Source organism: Elaeis guineensis, chromosome 8, assembly GCF_000442705.2.
Source record: "Elaeis guineensis isolate ETL-2024a chromosome 8, EG11, whole genome shotgun sequence".
Taxonomy (NCBI): domain Eukaryota; kingdom Viridiplantae; phylum Streptophyta; class Magnoliopsida; order Arecales; family Arecaceae; genus Elaeis; species Elaeis guineensis.
Window position 1 is genome coordinate 2,792,931 of NC_026000.2, and position 16,605 is coordinate 2,809,535.

Below are 16,605 nucleotides of genomic sequence, written 5' to 3' on the forward strand. Positions count from 1 at the left end.
AAAATTTGTAACACTTGATTCATATTGAGACACCCTGATAGGACCTCTGATGATCTCGATCATGATTGCCTCATCGAAAGGATACAAAGATTCTCTCTCCACTTTCTCTCTCTACTTTCTCTCTCTAGAATTTTCTCTCTCTTCATGGATTTTCTCTCTCTAAAAGTCTTATGGATCAGTGGAGGATCCAGATACTTAGGTAAATCCTAATTTTGATTAATCCTAAGATAGGTCCTCGATCTGTGTTATTAGGATCAATTATCGATAATTTTCTCCATATATGATCTTTATATTTGATCAGGGTTATGAAGAGATGATTGTCTGCACATGATATCGAGTGAAATATTTTGTTAAAGAAATTCATAAATCAAAGAAGAACATGGATTTCTGTGCTTGGATCGGTCACCAGTAAAGGTAAGAATCCTTGTACATGATCACTATTATGTATATGCTATTTTGCTGATGGTCTTGCATCGTTGGTTTTGTATCGTCGGATTTGAGATCGATGAATTTATTATACCTGAGATACTGTTATTTGATTTTGAGCATGAGTATGTTATGTCAATATATATGTATCAGAGATTGATGGCATGATTATATGGATATGACATATCTGAATTGATCATAATGCAAGACAGAATTGATTGATGAAATCAACACATAATGATTAAATGAAAAGAAAGAGATATATGGTATGGACTAGCCTTGTCATGTGGAACAGCCGGCCAGGAGCTTATGCTTGGGACAGCCCGCCAGGAGCTTATGCCTGGGACAGCCCCCACTGGCTTACAGGTGGATCAGTCGGCCAGGAGCTTATGCCTGGGACAGCCCGCCAGGAGCTTATGCCTGGGATAGCCTCTCACGGGCTTTGGTACGTGGGACAGCCGGCCAGGAGCTCATCCTGGGACAGTCTTGAAAGACTTTTTAAAGTGGATTCGATCCGGATGATGATTGAGGTATAGACTTGGATAGTCCAGAGCCAGAAAGAAAATGTTAAAATCATATGATTATGAAAGGAGAAATGAAAGATAAGATATGAAACAATTGTTGAACAAAAGTGTTTCACCGGTTAACATATGATGATGCATCTATTTTGACAAGACAGAAAATTTATGAATGTTTGCATTATTCTGAACATTGAACATGAGATTTTATATTTTATTGCTTATCCTTATTTTCAGACTATATTACTATATCAGTGTGATATGGGAATTCTTACTGGGCTGTAAAGCTCACACCTCTTCATCTTTCTTTTTCTTCTCAGAGTTGCAGGATGACTTAGATTGGCTATGGCTTGGATTTACGAGTGAGCAGAAGGATAAATAGAATGTCATAGTATCTGATCAGAGAATTGAAGGAATGTTAATTGTTATTATGCAAGTTTTATGAATTACTGTTGAAATTAAATATTATGGTTGATAAGATTGTAATGATTTAATTTGGCCTTGCATATTTTTTAGGGCTTGCTCTAAGGAGTGTGCGGCCATCACATATCCGACCCGAGTGTTGGGTTCGGGGCGTGACACACTAGCTTTGAAAACTTCTCATGTTTGAACCTCTGAAGGCAAAAAACCAGCATTCTTCGGAACCAAGCTTAAAAAGGAGACTTTCCACACAAATATGCCAGAGGTCGTTCTTTCCAAAGGTTCCAACAGCTTGCCAGCACCAACAGATCCAAGGCAGGTTTCAGGGCTCGTTTAATCGTTCTTTCCAAAGGTTCCAATTATCAGAGTGCTCTTTGATATGTAGCACAGGTTTCAGAGGACTAAATGCCCTTAGAAGATGGGCAATGAAGAAAGAGGGTTGAAGCAGTTTTGCTGCGCTCCGATTGCAAAACGCACAACCGTTTCTAACAGGTCATCCTTTCTTGAAGCACCTCGCTCGCCAGTGTGAAGTCTGTTCTCATGGCAAGCTACATGAAAACACGTACTTTCTCTGGCGCTATCCACTTCCAAAGAGAAGGGAATAAAGGACAATGTAGACCTCTCAAATTCGAAAAATAAAAGGTGGTAACAGCGTAGGAATTGTTGGAGCTAAGCTTCAAAGGAGGTGAATCAGGACTAGGAAAAGGTTGGATATATCAGGTGAAGTAAGCCTTCCAAATCCTGGATTTCAACATGCTCCATGGATGATAGAGGTCGATGGAGATGCAGGGCCCATGTGTTGCATGCTCTACACCACTAAGAGAGCCTCGGATACGTTCTCTCTAAGAGCCAAAGCACACAGAGCTGGAAACAAGAAGGATAAAGGTATCAATTATCCTCCCAAAAACGGATGGTATTGCCAGCACTCAAAGAGTGAGAAATATTTACCACATCAAGAAGGATCCAAAACAGAGCAAAATATCCTTCCAAACAGAGACATGGTTTCCATTGCATTCTTGGTCCAAACCTATTAACTTATTCCTTGTGTAATAGTGATTATTGATCGGGCGCCACTTGACTACAAGAGATTTCTTAACATCCTTTTGATCTTAACACGAATCCCTCCCTCTTCCTTTGTTCCGCACACCTCTTCACAATTTACTAGTTAGCAAATGATTCTAACCTTTAACACACGCCTCCGACAGCTTCTGACCTTTCATTCTCATGATAGGTTGCGGTCTGGTCATTGGGTGTTTATGCAAGTCGACGAATGCAACATAATTCTTGACAACATTGAGTCTTTCTCTGTCGTTAGATAGTAAAAGATAATAGTTTTGTTTCAGTACATTACAGTATATTATAACTCATGCTAAAAAAATGCAAAGAGAATTGCAAAATCCAATGGCTGCCAGAGCTCAACAAGTTATTCGATGAGAGGTATTCTTGGACCACCGTGTGACCGTAGCATTGCTCTAAGATGCATTTATTGCAAATAATTTGGGGCCGTTTTTGATAATCGGTGGAATAATAACAAGGGATTGAGAAAGTAATTAAGCACAAAGCATATTTCGGAGATCCCGAAAAAGATTCCTTGTCGGTCTTTCTAAGATTCTGTTGTTCATGACTTCTTTAATGTACCAAAAAAAAAAAAAAAAGAAAAAAAGACTCCAACCTTCCGGCCCCAACGGACCACGCGTGCTCACCCGGCTCCGTCTACAGAACAGTGGGAATTTATAGAAAGCACACGCTTGGACTATTACGCCGTTACGGAGCCACCCGCACTCGACTCGCCGCGTCTCCCAGGCCAACCCGCCAGGCTACCCTCCCATATGCCCTTTCCATCCATCCGTCTTAATCAAAACATGCCACGTATTCCAACTACCGCCTCGGCCAGCCCACCACCCTGTAAGTGCGACCCAAAGCCCAAAACCCAGGAGAACAGGAAATATTCCCATCTCTCCAAAAAGCTGCACCTCCTCCACCACTCTCCTCTTTCAGTTTTCTTACCCAATATTCTGAAGTAATGTTTATTGTAAAATAAATTCAGGAGAGAGGAAATTTGAATAAATTCACAGTTTTTTATGCGACAAACTCCCTTCCATTCAACTCTTCAAAAAAAAATTTACACTTCCCGCAAAAAAAGTTCATCAGAAAAAGGAAAAAGAGCCAAAAAAAAGGGGAGGGGGAGGGGGAGGGGGAGATGGAGGGAGAGAGAGAGAGGGAGAGATCACTGCTCTGGTTCTGCGTTCTGGTCGTCGCTCTGGCTTTGGTTCTGGATCTCGTTGAGGGTCTTGTTTTGGGTCTCCACAGAATCCCCACTCCTCTTCTCCTCCTCATCCTTGGTCTTCTCGCTGCCATTATTATCCCCGAAAGAAGAAGCCCGACTCGACATGGGCGTCGCGAGGAACGTCGGCTTATCTTCGCCGGCCATGATGACTACGATCTTCTCCTCGTAGAAGGTGGCGGCAGGAGCGGCGGTGGTGGCCGCGGCCTTGCCGTCGGGCCCGCCGTCGCCGCCATCCCCTCCGCCGGCGCTCCCGCTGTCAAGGTAGCCGGACAGCTTCCAATAGGAGCAGGCGAGGATGAGAAGGGCGAAGGCGATGAGGCCCAACATCGCCGCCAGCCCCCCGAAGAGGTACGGCACCGGCGAGTGCCACCCCGAGTGCCCCCCTCCGCCGCTCGCCGGCGCCGTCTCGTTGAACCCAGCTCCAGGCCTCATTCTTTTTCCCGTAAACTAGGAAATATAATAAAGAAGAAGAAGTAGAAGAGAGATACAAGGTGGTTCAGTGTCTAGGAGATGCTGCAAAGTGGAGGAGGGGGAGGGAGTATTTATAAACGGAGGAAACTCAGGAAAGGAGCGGGTTGGATATAGTTGTAATAAATTAACAAATCACTTGGGAGGTTTCTTTTTTAGTTTTTTCGCTTTTACATTTGTTCAATTATTTACCCTTGGGATGCTTTTATTATTTTTTGCTTCGTAAATTACATATATACTGGTGTGGTGAGTTGTCGTTGGATGATTGGACAATGGGGTGTGCACTTATCCACATAATTTGTTCATAGGGCTACATATATTACGTTTGCAAAGAAAAGCGAGGTCTGGTGAGAGGCGCACTAGGCGGTCCTACGCTGGCTGTGGAGAGGGAGGTGGGGAGGTGAAGGTGACAGCGCGCAAAATTTCTCAGGGAATAGGAATAGGAATAGGTGAAGGTGGTGGGCCTCTCCCTTCTTCTCTTTTCTTCCAATATATCTGTGGCTTGGTGCGAGGTGAATGAAGGGAAGTGGGTAAGATTTGCACAAGATGACAACATTATTACCTGATTGCTATTTGGTGATATGAAAGGGCACTGGTGATTATATTAATTTCATGGTATATGATCTAATTCCATGTGAAGATCCCGTTTGGATGATGATGCTATTGCCACCCGCAGTTATTAACTCAATGTTGTCATGCATATGAATGGGTTTTGAATTTAATTAGTCCCACTTTACTAACCTAGCAATGCTATTGCAGCTGCTATATTATCACATAAGGGGGTGCGTGTAGATGAACGTTAGTGGGAGCTGATCATGAATACACATTTCTCTTGTCATTATAACCATTCAGATGATAAGCATATTTATATGCTTAGACAAAACAAACCTTAATTAATTGACGATTATCATCATCTGAGAATTGTGATCATGTATCTAAACTTCACAACTCATACACAAAAGAAAATCATCATCCACATTTGCAGCCCCTTTTCTTATGGAAACAGAGAGGAAGCGGAAAGCTTCCCCCTGGATTTATTGCTGGTTATGAAAATTAATTACAAGAGTTAAGTAATACATAAAATAAGCATTTTGAGAAGATGAACAAAAACTTCAAAACAACAAAATAGGGGTAATTAGACTTGTTTACTTGCACTCGGGAATGAATGTGCTGTGACATATTCACAGGTTTGTCAAGACAGCACTCATTTTGGCAGTGTTATTACAAGAAAATTAATTTTGAAGTTAAATTTGCTTCTCTCTTTTATTTCTTCCTCGTTGTGGAAGAACAACCTTTTATACGATACAAACAAGATGACCGACTCCTTTCCTAGTACTTGTTTTGCAAGGGGCTCCTTGGAGTAGTTAAGGGCATTACTAGCAGATAGTTGTACATCCAGCAGAGCATGTATTGAAGAAGCCAGAAGCGGAAATTCTAATTAATCGTTTAACTTAGCATGAGTCATCGCTTGCCCTTGGGAAAATAAACAAGGAATTGCATGCAATTTTAACTACCAGAGATTCGCTGTCTTCAACTTGCTGGCTTTTACGATGTATGTAGGTTTAAAAAACATCAGGAGCTCAAAATTTTGACTAGAGGATCATCCAAAACATCTGGTAGAAAGGAGACAACAGAAGAAGCAAGCCAACAAATTGCTATTGATTCTCAAATGTGGTCCTTGGAGATCCATGAACATTATTTTCTATTTCGAAAAATACAGACCTCATCTTTCTCGGGCGAATAATTTTGTCACCCTGCCACATCGTTCACTTCTGTCGCATGATACAAGTGAACATGACGTGGAAATGGACTACAAACTTAATTAGTTATCTTAGTCTCAACGGGAAGACAAAGGATAGCATTGATGCCTTGTGAATTCTGGGAGCACCAGATGACTTTGGGTTGGTAAACATCTTATGTCGCCATCGCTGGTGTAGTTGGCTCCATCTGCACCACATACGATAATCCTCTTCTTTGATAGAGCGGCAATGAGCTCATGTACATGTGACACTGATGGCAATTGTCAATTATTAGATATGCCAAGATTTGTTTCTGAGTCAGAAGGATTCTCCAGGGATCCAATGCTGGCCATATATATCCGGCATGCTGGCGAGGATTGAAGGGGATAGGTTGTATATTTCGCAAAAAGAATGATTTATTTTCTCTCACAACATCAACCATCGGATCAGGCAATAGCCTGTATGATATTTATACAGATAGATGAGAGAAAGCATTTGAATTGCTTTGATTTCTGTATATGATGTGATCAAATGGTTAATATTGTGAAAAAAGATCGATCATTCTTTTGCACAAAAAATGCAACCCGCACCTATATAAACCAGAAAGTAAAGAGTTAAAGTGTTGTGATAGTATGGTGAACAAAACATCTGCCACCTTTATCATAGCACAATGGAGGTTTCTTGAGACCATTATAATATTTTTCTTCAAATCTGTGCCTTCAATATCTGTACGATGATGTAGTCTAAAATTAGAAGAGACTGTAGCAAGAGGTTACCATGTCATAAGGTAAACCTAGTAGTAATTATTTGCACTAAAATTGCTTTTAATGAACAGATAATTTCCACCCAACCTAAGCTAAGAACCTACAAATTACTAGACAGGTTTAGCAATAAATGAGTTGTTACATTGAAACAATGGACCCGGCTAATTGACATTTCTGATTTTAACTATACCTCAACATCATGAGATTCAAGTGAGTTAGGCTTCCTTTCAACGATCATCATTTAAGCTAGAAGCTACGATAAAGGCCGTGTGTTTGGCCTGCATGAAGATCTCCCCACAAATGCATTGGTGATGCTATGCAAACTATACCAAGGAAGCAACGAAGAGAAATTATTGTCTGGACCACGCCCAGATAGATCAGAGCAAATCTCGGAGCACGCGCACAGTGGGTAACACGTAATCAGGAATTCGTGAAATACAAGGGTTAATGTGGCATGTTATCCACCATAGGATTTGGGTGGTTTGCTTGAGCGTGGTCCAGACAATATTTCTCAGCAATAAATCTATATAACTTGGCTTAACTAGTGTTGGTGTCAGTGGCGAAATTTATAATGACTCTTTTTTGTTAGGGTAATATGGTGGTTACCATCAAGATCTCAAGTTGAACCTTTTTCAAGGATGAGCTTTCAGACGAGGAATGGCAACCAGCTGACCTAATAATTATTCATAAAATTAAATTTACCACAAGTCATGCATGCCAAATATCATATCATATGGAGGCGATCAAGTTGCAGCTTTCTTTACGAGAGTTGCCCCTTGCCATAGACTAAACTTTACAATGTGGACTCACAATGTTTCATGGAGAAAAGGGATTTTGTAGCAAGAACCCAAAGTATTTACGTGTCCGTCATGCGGCTTTTTTCATTTTAAATAAGATTCCTGTGTTGCCTAGAACTATATTGTTGCGCGCGTATGTTCTATCATTATCCTGTGAGTTAATTTGAATCCTTCATGGTGAGCTTGTTGCATCAAAAAGTACCATACCATCCTGGATAACAATTATATCATCCATCTCAGCGATAAGTGACCGCTGCTCAATACCAGACTTGATACATGTCTTAACCAAGTATTAGTCATTATAGAATGATGTAGTGGCTATCAAGGGCGATATAGTCCTGCGGTGCAAGAGACATATCTATAAGGATCTTGATTTGCTAATGTTGTTATGGGCATATGAAAAAAATAAGTTCTGCATCATATAAATGCACCATACCGATCATATATCTCTTATTTTATGGGCTCTATACATCATGCGTGCTTCCACGATTCTGCGCACCTCATTGCGGTTTGCTCTGATGGTGCACGGCTAATGCGGTGCGGCAGCGGGCCCAATCTTGACGCGCTGCCTGCCGTTGCATCTCCATCCGCGGGAAAGGCTTCGCACCCGGTGTAGGTGCTGGGCCCCACAGCCTCAGATCTGTCACTTTGCTTGGAGGTGGGCCCGAGACATGTCAGTATCCACCGTACGCTCTTGTCACAATTCAATTCATAGAAATGGACAAAATACAATCATTTCAACCCAGGTTTATTTAAATATATTTTTTTTTGATTAGCTAAGGAGCAGGAAGAGCGTGGATGGACGACCGCAGCGCAAACCCTATTGGAGGCGCAGAAGTGATTCCCTTTTGCCACTGTATCTCCAATGCATCTTTAGAATGTTCTCTTGCTCGGAGCGGTTCGTTAAGTAAGATTACTCGGATACTTTTACCTACTAAGCTTACCTGTCCAAATTCAGAACCAGCTCGTCTGACAATCTAATCTACCCGAAAAATGCATCATATTTAGCACGATGGCTTCATCAAATTGTACGCAGCTTTATTTATAGGACATCGTCAAAAATTTATGACCTATCAAACTACATTGAACTCAGACGTTGATTATTCATGCCTCGATATAATTTTCTCAGACCACTTTCAATCTTGGAGTTTTTCAATACAATCTGTTACAGCAAGCATAAAAATAAGACACACACAGATTCATACAATCACACAAAACAGAGAAGAGAAGAAAAATAAACATAGGATTTACATGATTCGGCTGAAAAACCTACGTCCACGGACAAAATACGAGATAAAAATTTCATTATAATGAAAAGAGAGATACAATCATTCAAAACTCTCCAAACCCTAACCGCAATTTGATTTCCCAAATCTCTCTCACAAAACTACCGAAATTAGCAGAAAGTACAATATTTATATTGGTCCGTATCAGCCCATGCCCTCCGCTACCACCACAGACCTCTCCAAAAATTTCATTCAGATCGCAACGCGGGCTTTTCGGATCGGATCATAGTTCTGTCACGCCCCGAACCCAACACCCGGGTCGGATACGTGATGGCCGCACACTCCTTAGAGCAAACCCTAAAGAATATGCAAGGCCAAATTAAATCATTACAATCTTATCAACCATAATATTTAATTTCAACAATAATTCATAAAACTTGCATAATTACAATTAACATTCCTTCAATCCTCTGATCAAGTATCAACGGTACTCTATCTATGCATCCGCTCACTCACAAATCCATACCATAGCCAACCATGGACATCTTGTAACTCTGAGAAGAAAAGAAAGATGAAGGGGTGTGAGCTTTACAGCCCAGTAAGAATTCCCATATCACACTGATATAGTAATATAGTCTGAAAATAAGGATAAGCAATAAAATATAAAATCTCATGTTCAATGTCCAGAATAATGCAAACATTCATAAATTTTCTGTCTTGTCAAAATAGATGCATCATCATATGGCTCTGGACTATCCAAGTCTATACCTCAATCATCATCCGGATCGAATTCACTTTAAAAAGTCTTTCAAGACTGTCCCAGGATGAGCTCCTGGCCGGCTGTCCCACGTACCAAAGCCCGTGAGAGGCTGTCCCAGGCATAAGCTCCTGGCGGGCTGTCCCAGGCATGAGCTCCTGGCCGGCTGATCCACCTGTAAGCCAGTGGGGGCTGTCCCACGCATAAGCTCCTGGCGGGCTGTCCCAGGCATAAGCTCCTGGCCGGCTGTTCCACATGACAAGGCTAGTCCATACCATATATCTTTTTCTTTTCATTTAATCATTATGTGTTGATTTCATCAATCAATTCTGTCTTGCATTATGATCAATTCAGATATGTCATATCCATATAATCATGCCATCAATCTCTGATACATATATATTGACATAACATACTCATGCTCAAAATCAAATAACAGTATCTCAGATATAATAAATTCATCGATCTCAAATCCGATAATGCAAAACCAACGATGCAAGACCAATAGTAAAATAGCATATATAATAGTGATCATGTACAGGGATTCTTACCTTTACCGGTGACTGATCCAAACACAGAAATCAATGTTCTTCTTTGATTTATGAATTTCTCTAACAAGATATTCCACTCGATATCATATGCAGACAATCATCTCTTCATAACCCTGATCAATATAAAAATCACATATATGGAGAAAATTACCGATAATCGATCTGATAACACAAATCTAGGATCTCTCTTAGGATTAACCAAAATTAGGATTTACCTAAGTATCTGGATCCTCCACTGATCCATAAGACTTCTAGAGAGAGAAAATCCATGAAGAGAGAGAAAATTCTAGAGAGAGAAAGTAGAGAGAGAAAATTCTAGAGAGAGAAAGTAGAGAGAGAAAGTGGAGAGAGAAATCTTCATATCCTTCCGATGAGGCACTCATGATCGAGATCATCAGAGGTCCTATCAGGGTGACTCAATATGAATTAAGTGTTACAAATTTCGAATAGGATCAGACTGGAATCAGACCTACTGCACGAATTTCGAAGCAACCTCGGATCATCTTATTTTCATCTTCAAGTTTATTCTAGGGTTCATGATGAAATCAGAGAGGAAGACAAGATCCTAGAGAGACAATCCGTAAAGAGAGAGAAAAGTCTAGAGAGAGAATCTAGAGAGAGAAAATATAGAGAGAGAAGGTAGAGAGAGGAGAGAGAAAAGAGAGAGAAAGAAGAGAGAAAGGAGAGAGAGAAAAATTCTCTCCTTCTTCTTCTTTTTTATTTTATTTTATTTTTATTTTTTTTCTCTTTCTCTTTTTCTTTTTTTTTCTTTTTCCTTTTTCTTTTCTTTTTCTTTTTCCTTTTTCTTTTCTTTTTCTTTTCTTCTTCTTCTTCCTTTCTTCTTTTCTTCCCGCGGCCTCCCTTGGCTGAAACAGGGGAGGACCGTGAGGTCCCCCCCTCGATGGCTCGGGCTCCGACGGCTTGGCCGGAGATCCGACAACAGGTGGAGGCGGCGGTGAGCAATGGACGGCCGGCGGCAAGGTTCGGCCGGCAAAAATCAAAAAGAGATCGGAAAAACAGGGGATTTCTTGTTCATGGATTTTCTGGCGAAAACGGTGGCCGACGGCGAGGCTTTGGGCCAGGGGAGAAAGGGAAGAGGGAGAGGAAGAAGGGGAGGGGCTTACCTCGAGCTCCGGCAGCCGAGAAGAACTCCGGCAATCTTTTTCTTTTCCATCTAAGAACCCGCGGATCCTTTTGAAAAAAAATTCCTCAATCTCTCAAAATCCCGTGATAAAAACCTAAAGGAAGGGGAAAGGGAATTTTATAGAGGAAGAATCCGGTTTTTACTCGGATTCCCCACTCCTTTTCACGGTGGGAAGAAGACTCTCAACGGGAGTCTTCTTCCTCCCGATTCCTCTGTTTTTTTTTTTTTTCTGGGTCGTTACATTCTCCCCTCCTTAAAATAATTTCGTCCTCGAAATTAGGTTATGTCGTTTGAGATATCTATTTCAAAGTATACATTCTTCATGTCATTCTCAAGCTTACAATAATGTCTTTTATTTCTCATGATCTTGTTATAACAAAAATTATTTGAAATCTCAAACTCATCCCTTCTTATTGATTTCTCAACTTTTTGAAGAACTGTAACATTTTGGACTTGTATTAATATACCACCATTACATTTCACTCGAAATTCATAATTATCTCAGACTACCCTTGATAGAAAATAAATAAAGAAAGGTCGAACATTGGACAATCTTCACGATTATCGATTTCTTTCTTCTCTTGACCTTCCAATAAATTTTATATGTAGACTCTCATCTTAAGAAAAATCTTAATCTTCTATATCAGTTCGAATAACAATATTAGATTTTAAAAAAAATATGAGATCTATGTCAGAACATTCTAAGTTTGAACTAATATCAGAACTATCAAGCTGTTAATAAACTTGAGATATCTAAGATTTCTTGGCATTATCTACAATGAAGCAACCTACTAACAAAAATTATCTGATTATGATCAGATTAAAAATTATTCTTTATTAACAACTAATGTATTCCATAATATCTTCAGAATCAAAGAATTAATATTTCTAATCAATTTAACCCACCATGCTTTTGCTGCGCACTTTGATCTTAATTTATCAATTTATATAATTATATCAAAGATAAAAATATCTTTATATGTTAGATCAATCCAAGATAGATCTAACCTTCAAATTTCATATAAGACTTAGGGCAAAATTTTAAGTTTTTTTTTTTTTTTCTTTACTACCCTTGGGTATAGCATATAAAAAATTAAATCTTGATCCACTTCCTATGTTTGAAATCATTGCATAAGTTTCGTCACTTTTCAAGAATCCAACATGTCTAGAATTAATTGAAGTTAATCTTAGATTTACCTTACAATCATTTAGATAATTTCTAAATCAATCTTTCTTTTTAAAAGAATTAATTCTAACTTGACAAATTAGAAGAACTCAAGCCAACATCTTTATAAATAGAATTAACTTGATTATTTCTTATAGAACTCTCTTCATCACAACCCTTAATATTAATCGATAAATCCATACAAAATCTTGTCCCTTGTATAAGTAATTCAAAATTTAACACTAGCAAAATGTCTTAGTTCAATTTAAAAAATATCTAAACTTTGACTTGAATAATTAATACACTTCACCATCCTCAACAAAAAAATTAATCCACAGATAATAATTCGAATTATTAAAGATTTCATCATAACCTGTATATCATACTCTAACAAAATAATAAATTTTTTTTTTCTAAATTAACAACAATATCAAAATACTTTTGATCCACTTAGAAAAATAAACTTTTGACTTGAGATTCAATGCAACTTGAAAGATCAAGGAATCATATTCAGAATATGATATTTTGAGTAACCAAAAATTTTACCAAGATGTGTATCTCATATTCTCATAATAAAATTCAAGTATATTTTTCATTTAAAATTGAGTTTCATATATGATCCTCTTATAGGTTCAGTGTTCAAAAAAAATATTTCTCTCTCATATGATGAAATTTCTTCTTAGACCATACCCTAATTAACTTTCTTTTGATAAATCCAAAATTCATAACGCATCAGACAATTATCATCGAAATTAGAAAAGTATCATGATCTTCAATCATAAAATCATCTAGTATACTCAACATAACTTATCAATACCTCCCACTTCATTCCAAGGTCAACTCTTTTCATACTTAGGTCAACCTTACTAATTGAAATCTAAGATATAACTCGTCAATTCTATTATAAATATCATATGCCACTTATGCATAAATTTCATCTTAATATCTATTGATTTGAAATCTAAATATTGAATCTTCTCTTTTATATCTATCATGTTCCTCGTGATCATAACCTAAGTTCAGATATCACTAAAATTATAATTCTGAATAATTATAACTTTAAACTCAAATACCACTTAAATCATATTTTCTAGTGATCATAATCTAAACTCTAATATCATTCTATCATACCTTTAATGATCAAAATCTTAAACTCTGATATTATCAATCATACTCTAGTGATTATAATCCCAAAGTTTGATATCACTTATCCTACTGATCTTATATAAAGTTTTAATATCTCTTCATAATCTCTAGTAATCTTAAACTTAAGCTTTGATATTATTCTATCACATCCAAATCATTTATATTGTAATCTCCAATGATCATAATTTAAGCTCTGATATCACTCTATAATATTCTAATCACTTATATCATAATCCCTAATGATCATAACCTATGCTCTGATACCATTCTGTCACGCCCCGAACCCAACACCCGGGTCGGATACGTGATGGCCGCACACTCCTTAGAGCAAACCCTAAAGAATATGCAAGGCCAAATTAAATCATTACAATCTTATCAACCATAATATTTAATTTCAACAATAATTCATAAAACTTGCATAATTACAATTAACATTCCTTCAATCCTCTGATCAAGTATCAACGGTACTCTATCTATGCATCCGCTCACTCACAAATCCATACCATAGCCAACCATGGACATCTTGTAACTCTGAGAAGAAAAGAAAGATGAAGGGGTGTGAGCTTTACAGCCCAGTAAGAATTTCCTTATCACACTGATATAGTAATATAGTCTGAAAATAAGGATAAGCAATAAAATATAAAATCTTATGTTCAATGTCCAGAATAATGCAAACATTCATAAATTTTCTGTCTTGTCAAAATAGATGCATCATCATATGTTAACAGGTAAAATACTTTTGTTCAACAATTATTTCATGTCTTATCTTTCATTTCTCCTTTCATAATCACATGATTTTTAACAGTTTCCTTCTGGCTCTGGACTATCCAAGTCTATACCTCAATCATCATCCGGATCGAATTCACTTTAAAAAGTCTTTCAAGACTGTCCCAGGATGAGCTCCTGGCCGGCTGTCCCACGTACCAAAGCCCGTGAGAGGCTGTCCCAGGCATAAGCTCCTGGCGGGCTGTCCCAGGCATGAGCTCCTGGCCGGCTGATCCACCTGTAAGCCAGTGGGGGCTGTCCCACGCATAAGCTCCTGGCGGGCTGTCCCAGGCATAAGCTTCTGGCCGGCTGTTCCACATGACAAGGCTAGTCCATACCATATATCTTTCTCTTTTCATTTAATCATTATGTGTTGATTTCATCAATCAATTCTGTCTTGCATTATGATCAATTCAGATATGTCATATCCATATAATCATGCCATCAATCTCTGATACATATATATTGACATAACATACTCATGCTCAAAATCAAATAACAGTATCTCAGATATAATAAATTCATCGATCTCAAATCCGATAATGCAAAACCAACGATGCAAGATCAATAGTAAAATAGCATATATAATAGTGATCATGTACAGGGATTCTTACCTTTACCGGTGACTGATCCAAACACAGAAATCAATGTTCTTCTTTGATTTATGAATTTCTCTAACAAGATATTCCACTCGATATCATATGCAGACAATCATCTCTTCATAACCCTGATCAATATAAAAATCACATATATGGAGAAAATTACCGATAATCGATCTGATAACACAAATCTAGGATCTCTCTTAGGATTAACCAAAATTAGGATTTACCTAAGTATCTGGATCCTCCACTGATCCATAAGACTTCTAGAGAGAGAAAATCCATGAAGAGAGAGAAAATTCTAGAGAGAGAAAGTAGAGAGAGAAAATTCTAGAGAGAGAAAGTAGAGAGAGAAAGTGGAGAGAGAAATCTTCATATCCTTCCGATGAGGCACTCATGATCGAGATCATCAGAGATCCTATCAGGGTGACTCAATATGAATTAAGTGTTACAAATTTCGAATAGGATCAGACTGGAATCAGACCTACTGCACGAATTTCGGAGCAACCTCGGATCATCTTATTTTCATCTTCAAGTTTATTCTAGGGTTCATGATGAAATCAGAGAGGAAGACAAGATCCTAGAGAGACAATCCGTAAAGAGAGAGAAAAGTCTAGAGAGAGAATCTAGAGAGAGAAAATATAGAGAGAGAAGGTAGAGAGAGGAGAGAGAAAAGAGAGAGAAAGAAGAGAGAAAGGAGAGAGAGAAAAATTCTCTCCTTCTTCTTCTTTTTTATTTTATTTTATTTTATTTTATTTTTTTTTCTCTTTCTCTTTTTCCTTTTTTTTTTCTTTTTCCTTTTTCTTTTCTTTTTCTTTTTCCTTTTTCTTTTCTTTTCTTTTCTTCTTCTTCTTCCTTTCTTCTTTTCTTCCCGCGGCCTCCCTTGGCTGAAACAGGGGAGGACCGTGAGGTCCCCCCCTCGATGGCTCGGGCTCCGACGGCTTGGCCGGAGATCCGACAACAGGTGGAGGCGGCGGTGAGCAATGGACGGCCGGCGGCAAGGTTCGGCCGGCAAAAATCAAAAAGAGATCGGAAAAACAGGGGATTTCTTGTTCATGGATTTTCTGGCGAAGACGGTGGCCGACGGCGAGGCTTTGGGCCAGGGGAGAAAGGGAAGAGGGAGAGGAAGAAGGGGAGGGGCTTACCTCGAGCTCCGGCAGCCGAGAAGAACTCCGGCAATCTTTTTCTTTTCCATCTAAGAACCCGCGGATCCTTTTGAAAAAAAATCCCTCAATCTCTCAAAATCCCGTGATAAAAACCTAAAGGAAGGGGAAAGGGAATTTTATAGAGGAAGAATCCGGTTTTTACTCGGATTCCCCACTCCTTTTCACGGTGGGAAGAAGACTCTCAACGGGAGTCTTCTTCCTCCCGATTCCTCTGTTTTTTTTTTTTTTTTTCTGGGTCGTTACAAGTTCGAACCCATAAAAAATATCTAAAATTCAAGCCACATTAACACAATCGATAACCAAATTTGCATAAAAAAATTGAAAATGTTATGATCGTAATATTATGAGTGCATTTGGCTGGCGATTGGAATGGAAATCAGAAATAGAATTAAAATGACTATATCCCATGGTATGTTTGGTTCATGTTGGAACCAAAATCAGAATCGAAATGGAGTATGAATACAAGATGGGAGTAAGGATTGGATTTGGAGAGATTAGAGTATTCATTGTTTTCTCTTAGAATTAGAATAGAATGAGACAACCTCCAATTAAAAAGTGAAAATAAGAATCACTCATTTTCATTTCTCACCAAAAATTGACTTCTTTCAACCAAACATGACCTATAGGTCTCTATAGGTACTGTAAACATGTTGATCTAAATTAAATA

The 16,605-nt window shown here is 38.6% G+C and overlaps 1 protein-coding gene across 1 annotated transcript; it reads right to left on the reverse strand.

Annotated features, from left to right (window-relative positions):
• Nucleotides 1–2,837: 2,837 nt before the first annotated feature.
• Nucleotides 2,838–4,170, reverse strand: LOC105050780 (protein GLUTAMINE DUMPER 3-like). Its single transcript, XM_010930932.4, has one exon. It carries the CDS (start codon nucleotides 4,081–4,083, stop codon nucleotides 3,592–3,594), a length of 492 nt encoding a protein of 163 aa, XP_010929234.1. The 5' UTR covers nucleotides 4,084–4,170; the 3' UTR covers nucleotides 2,838–3,591.
• Between the last annotated feature and the right edge of the window lie 12,435 nt (nucleotides 4,171–16,605).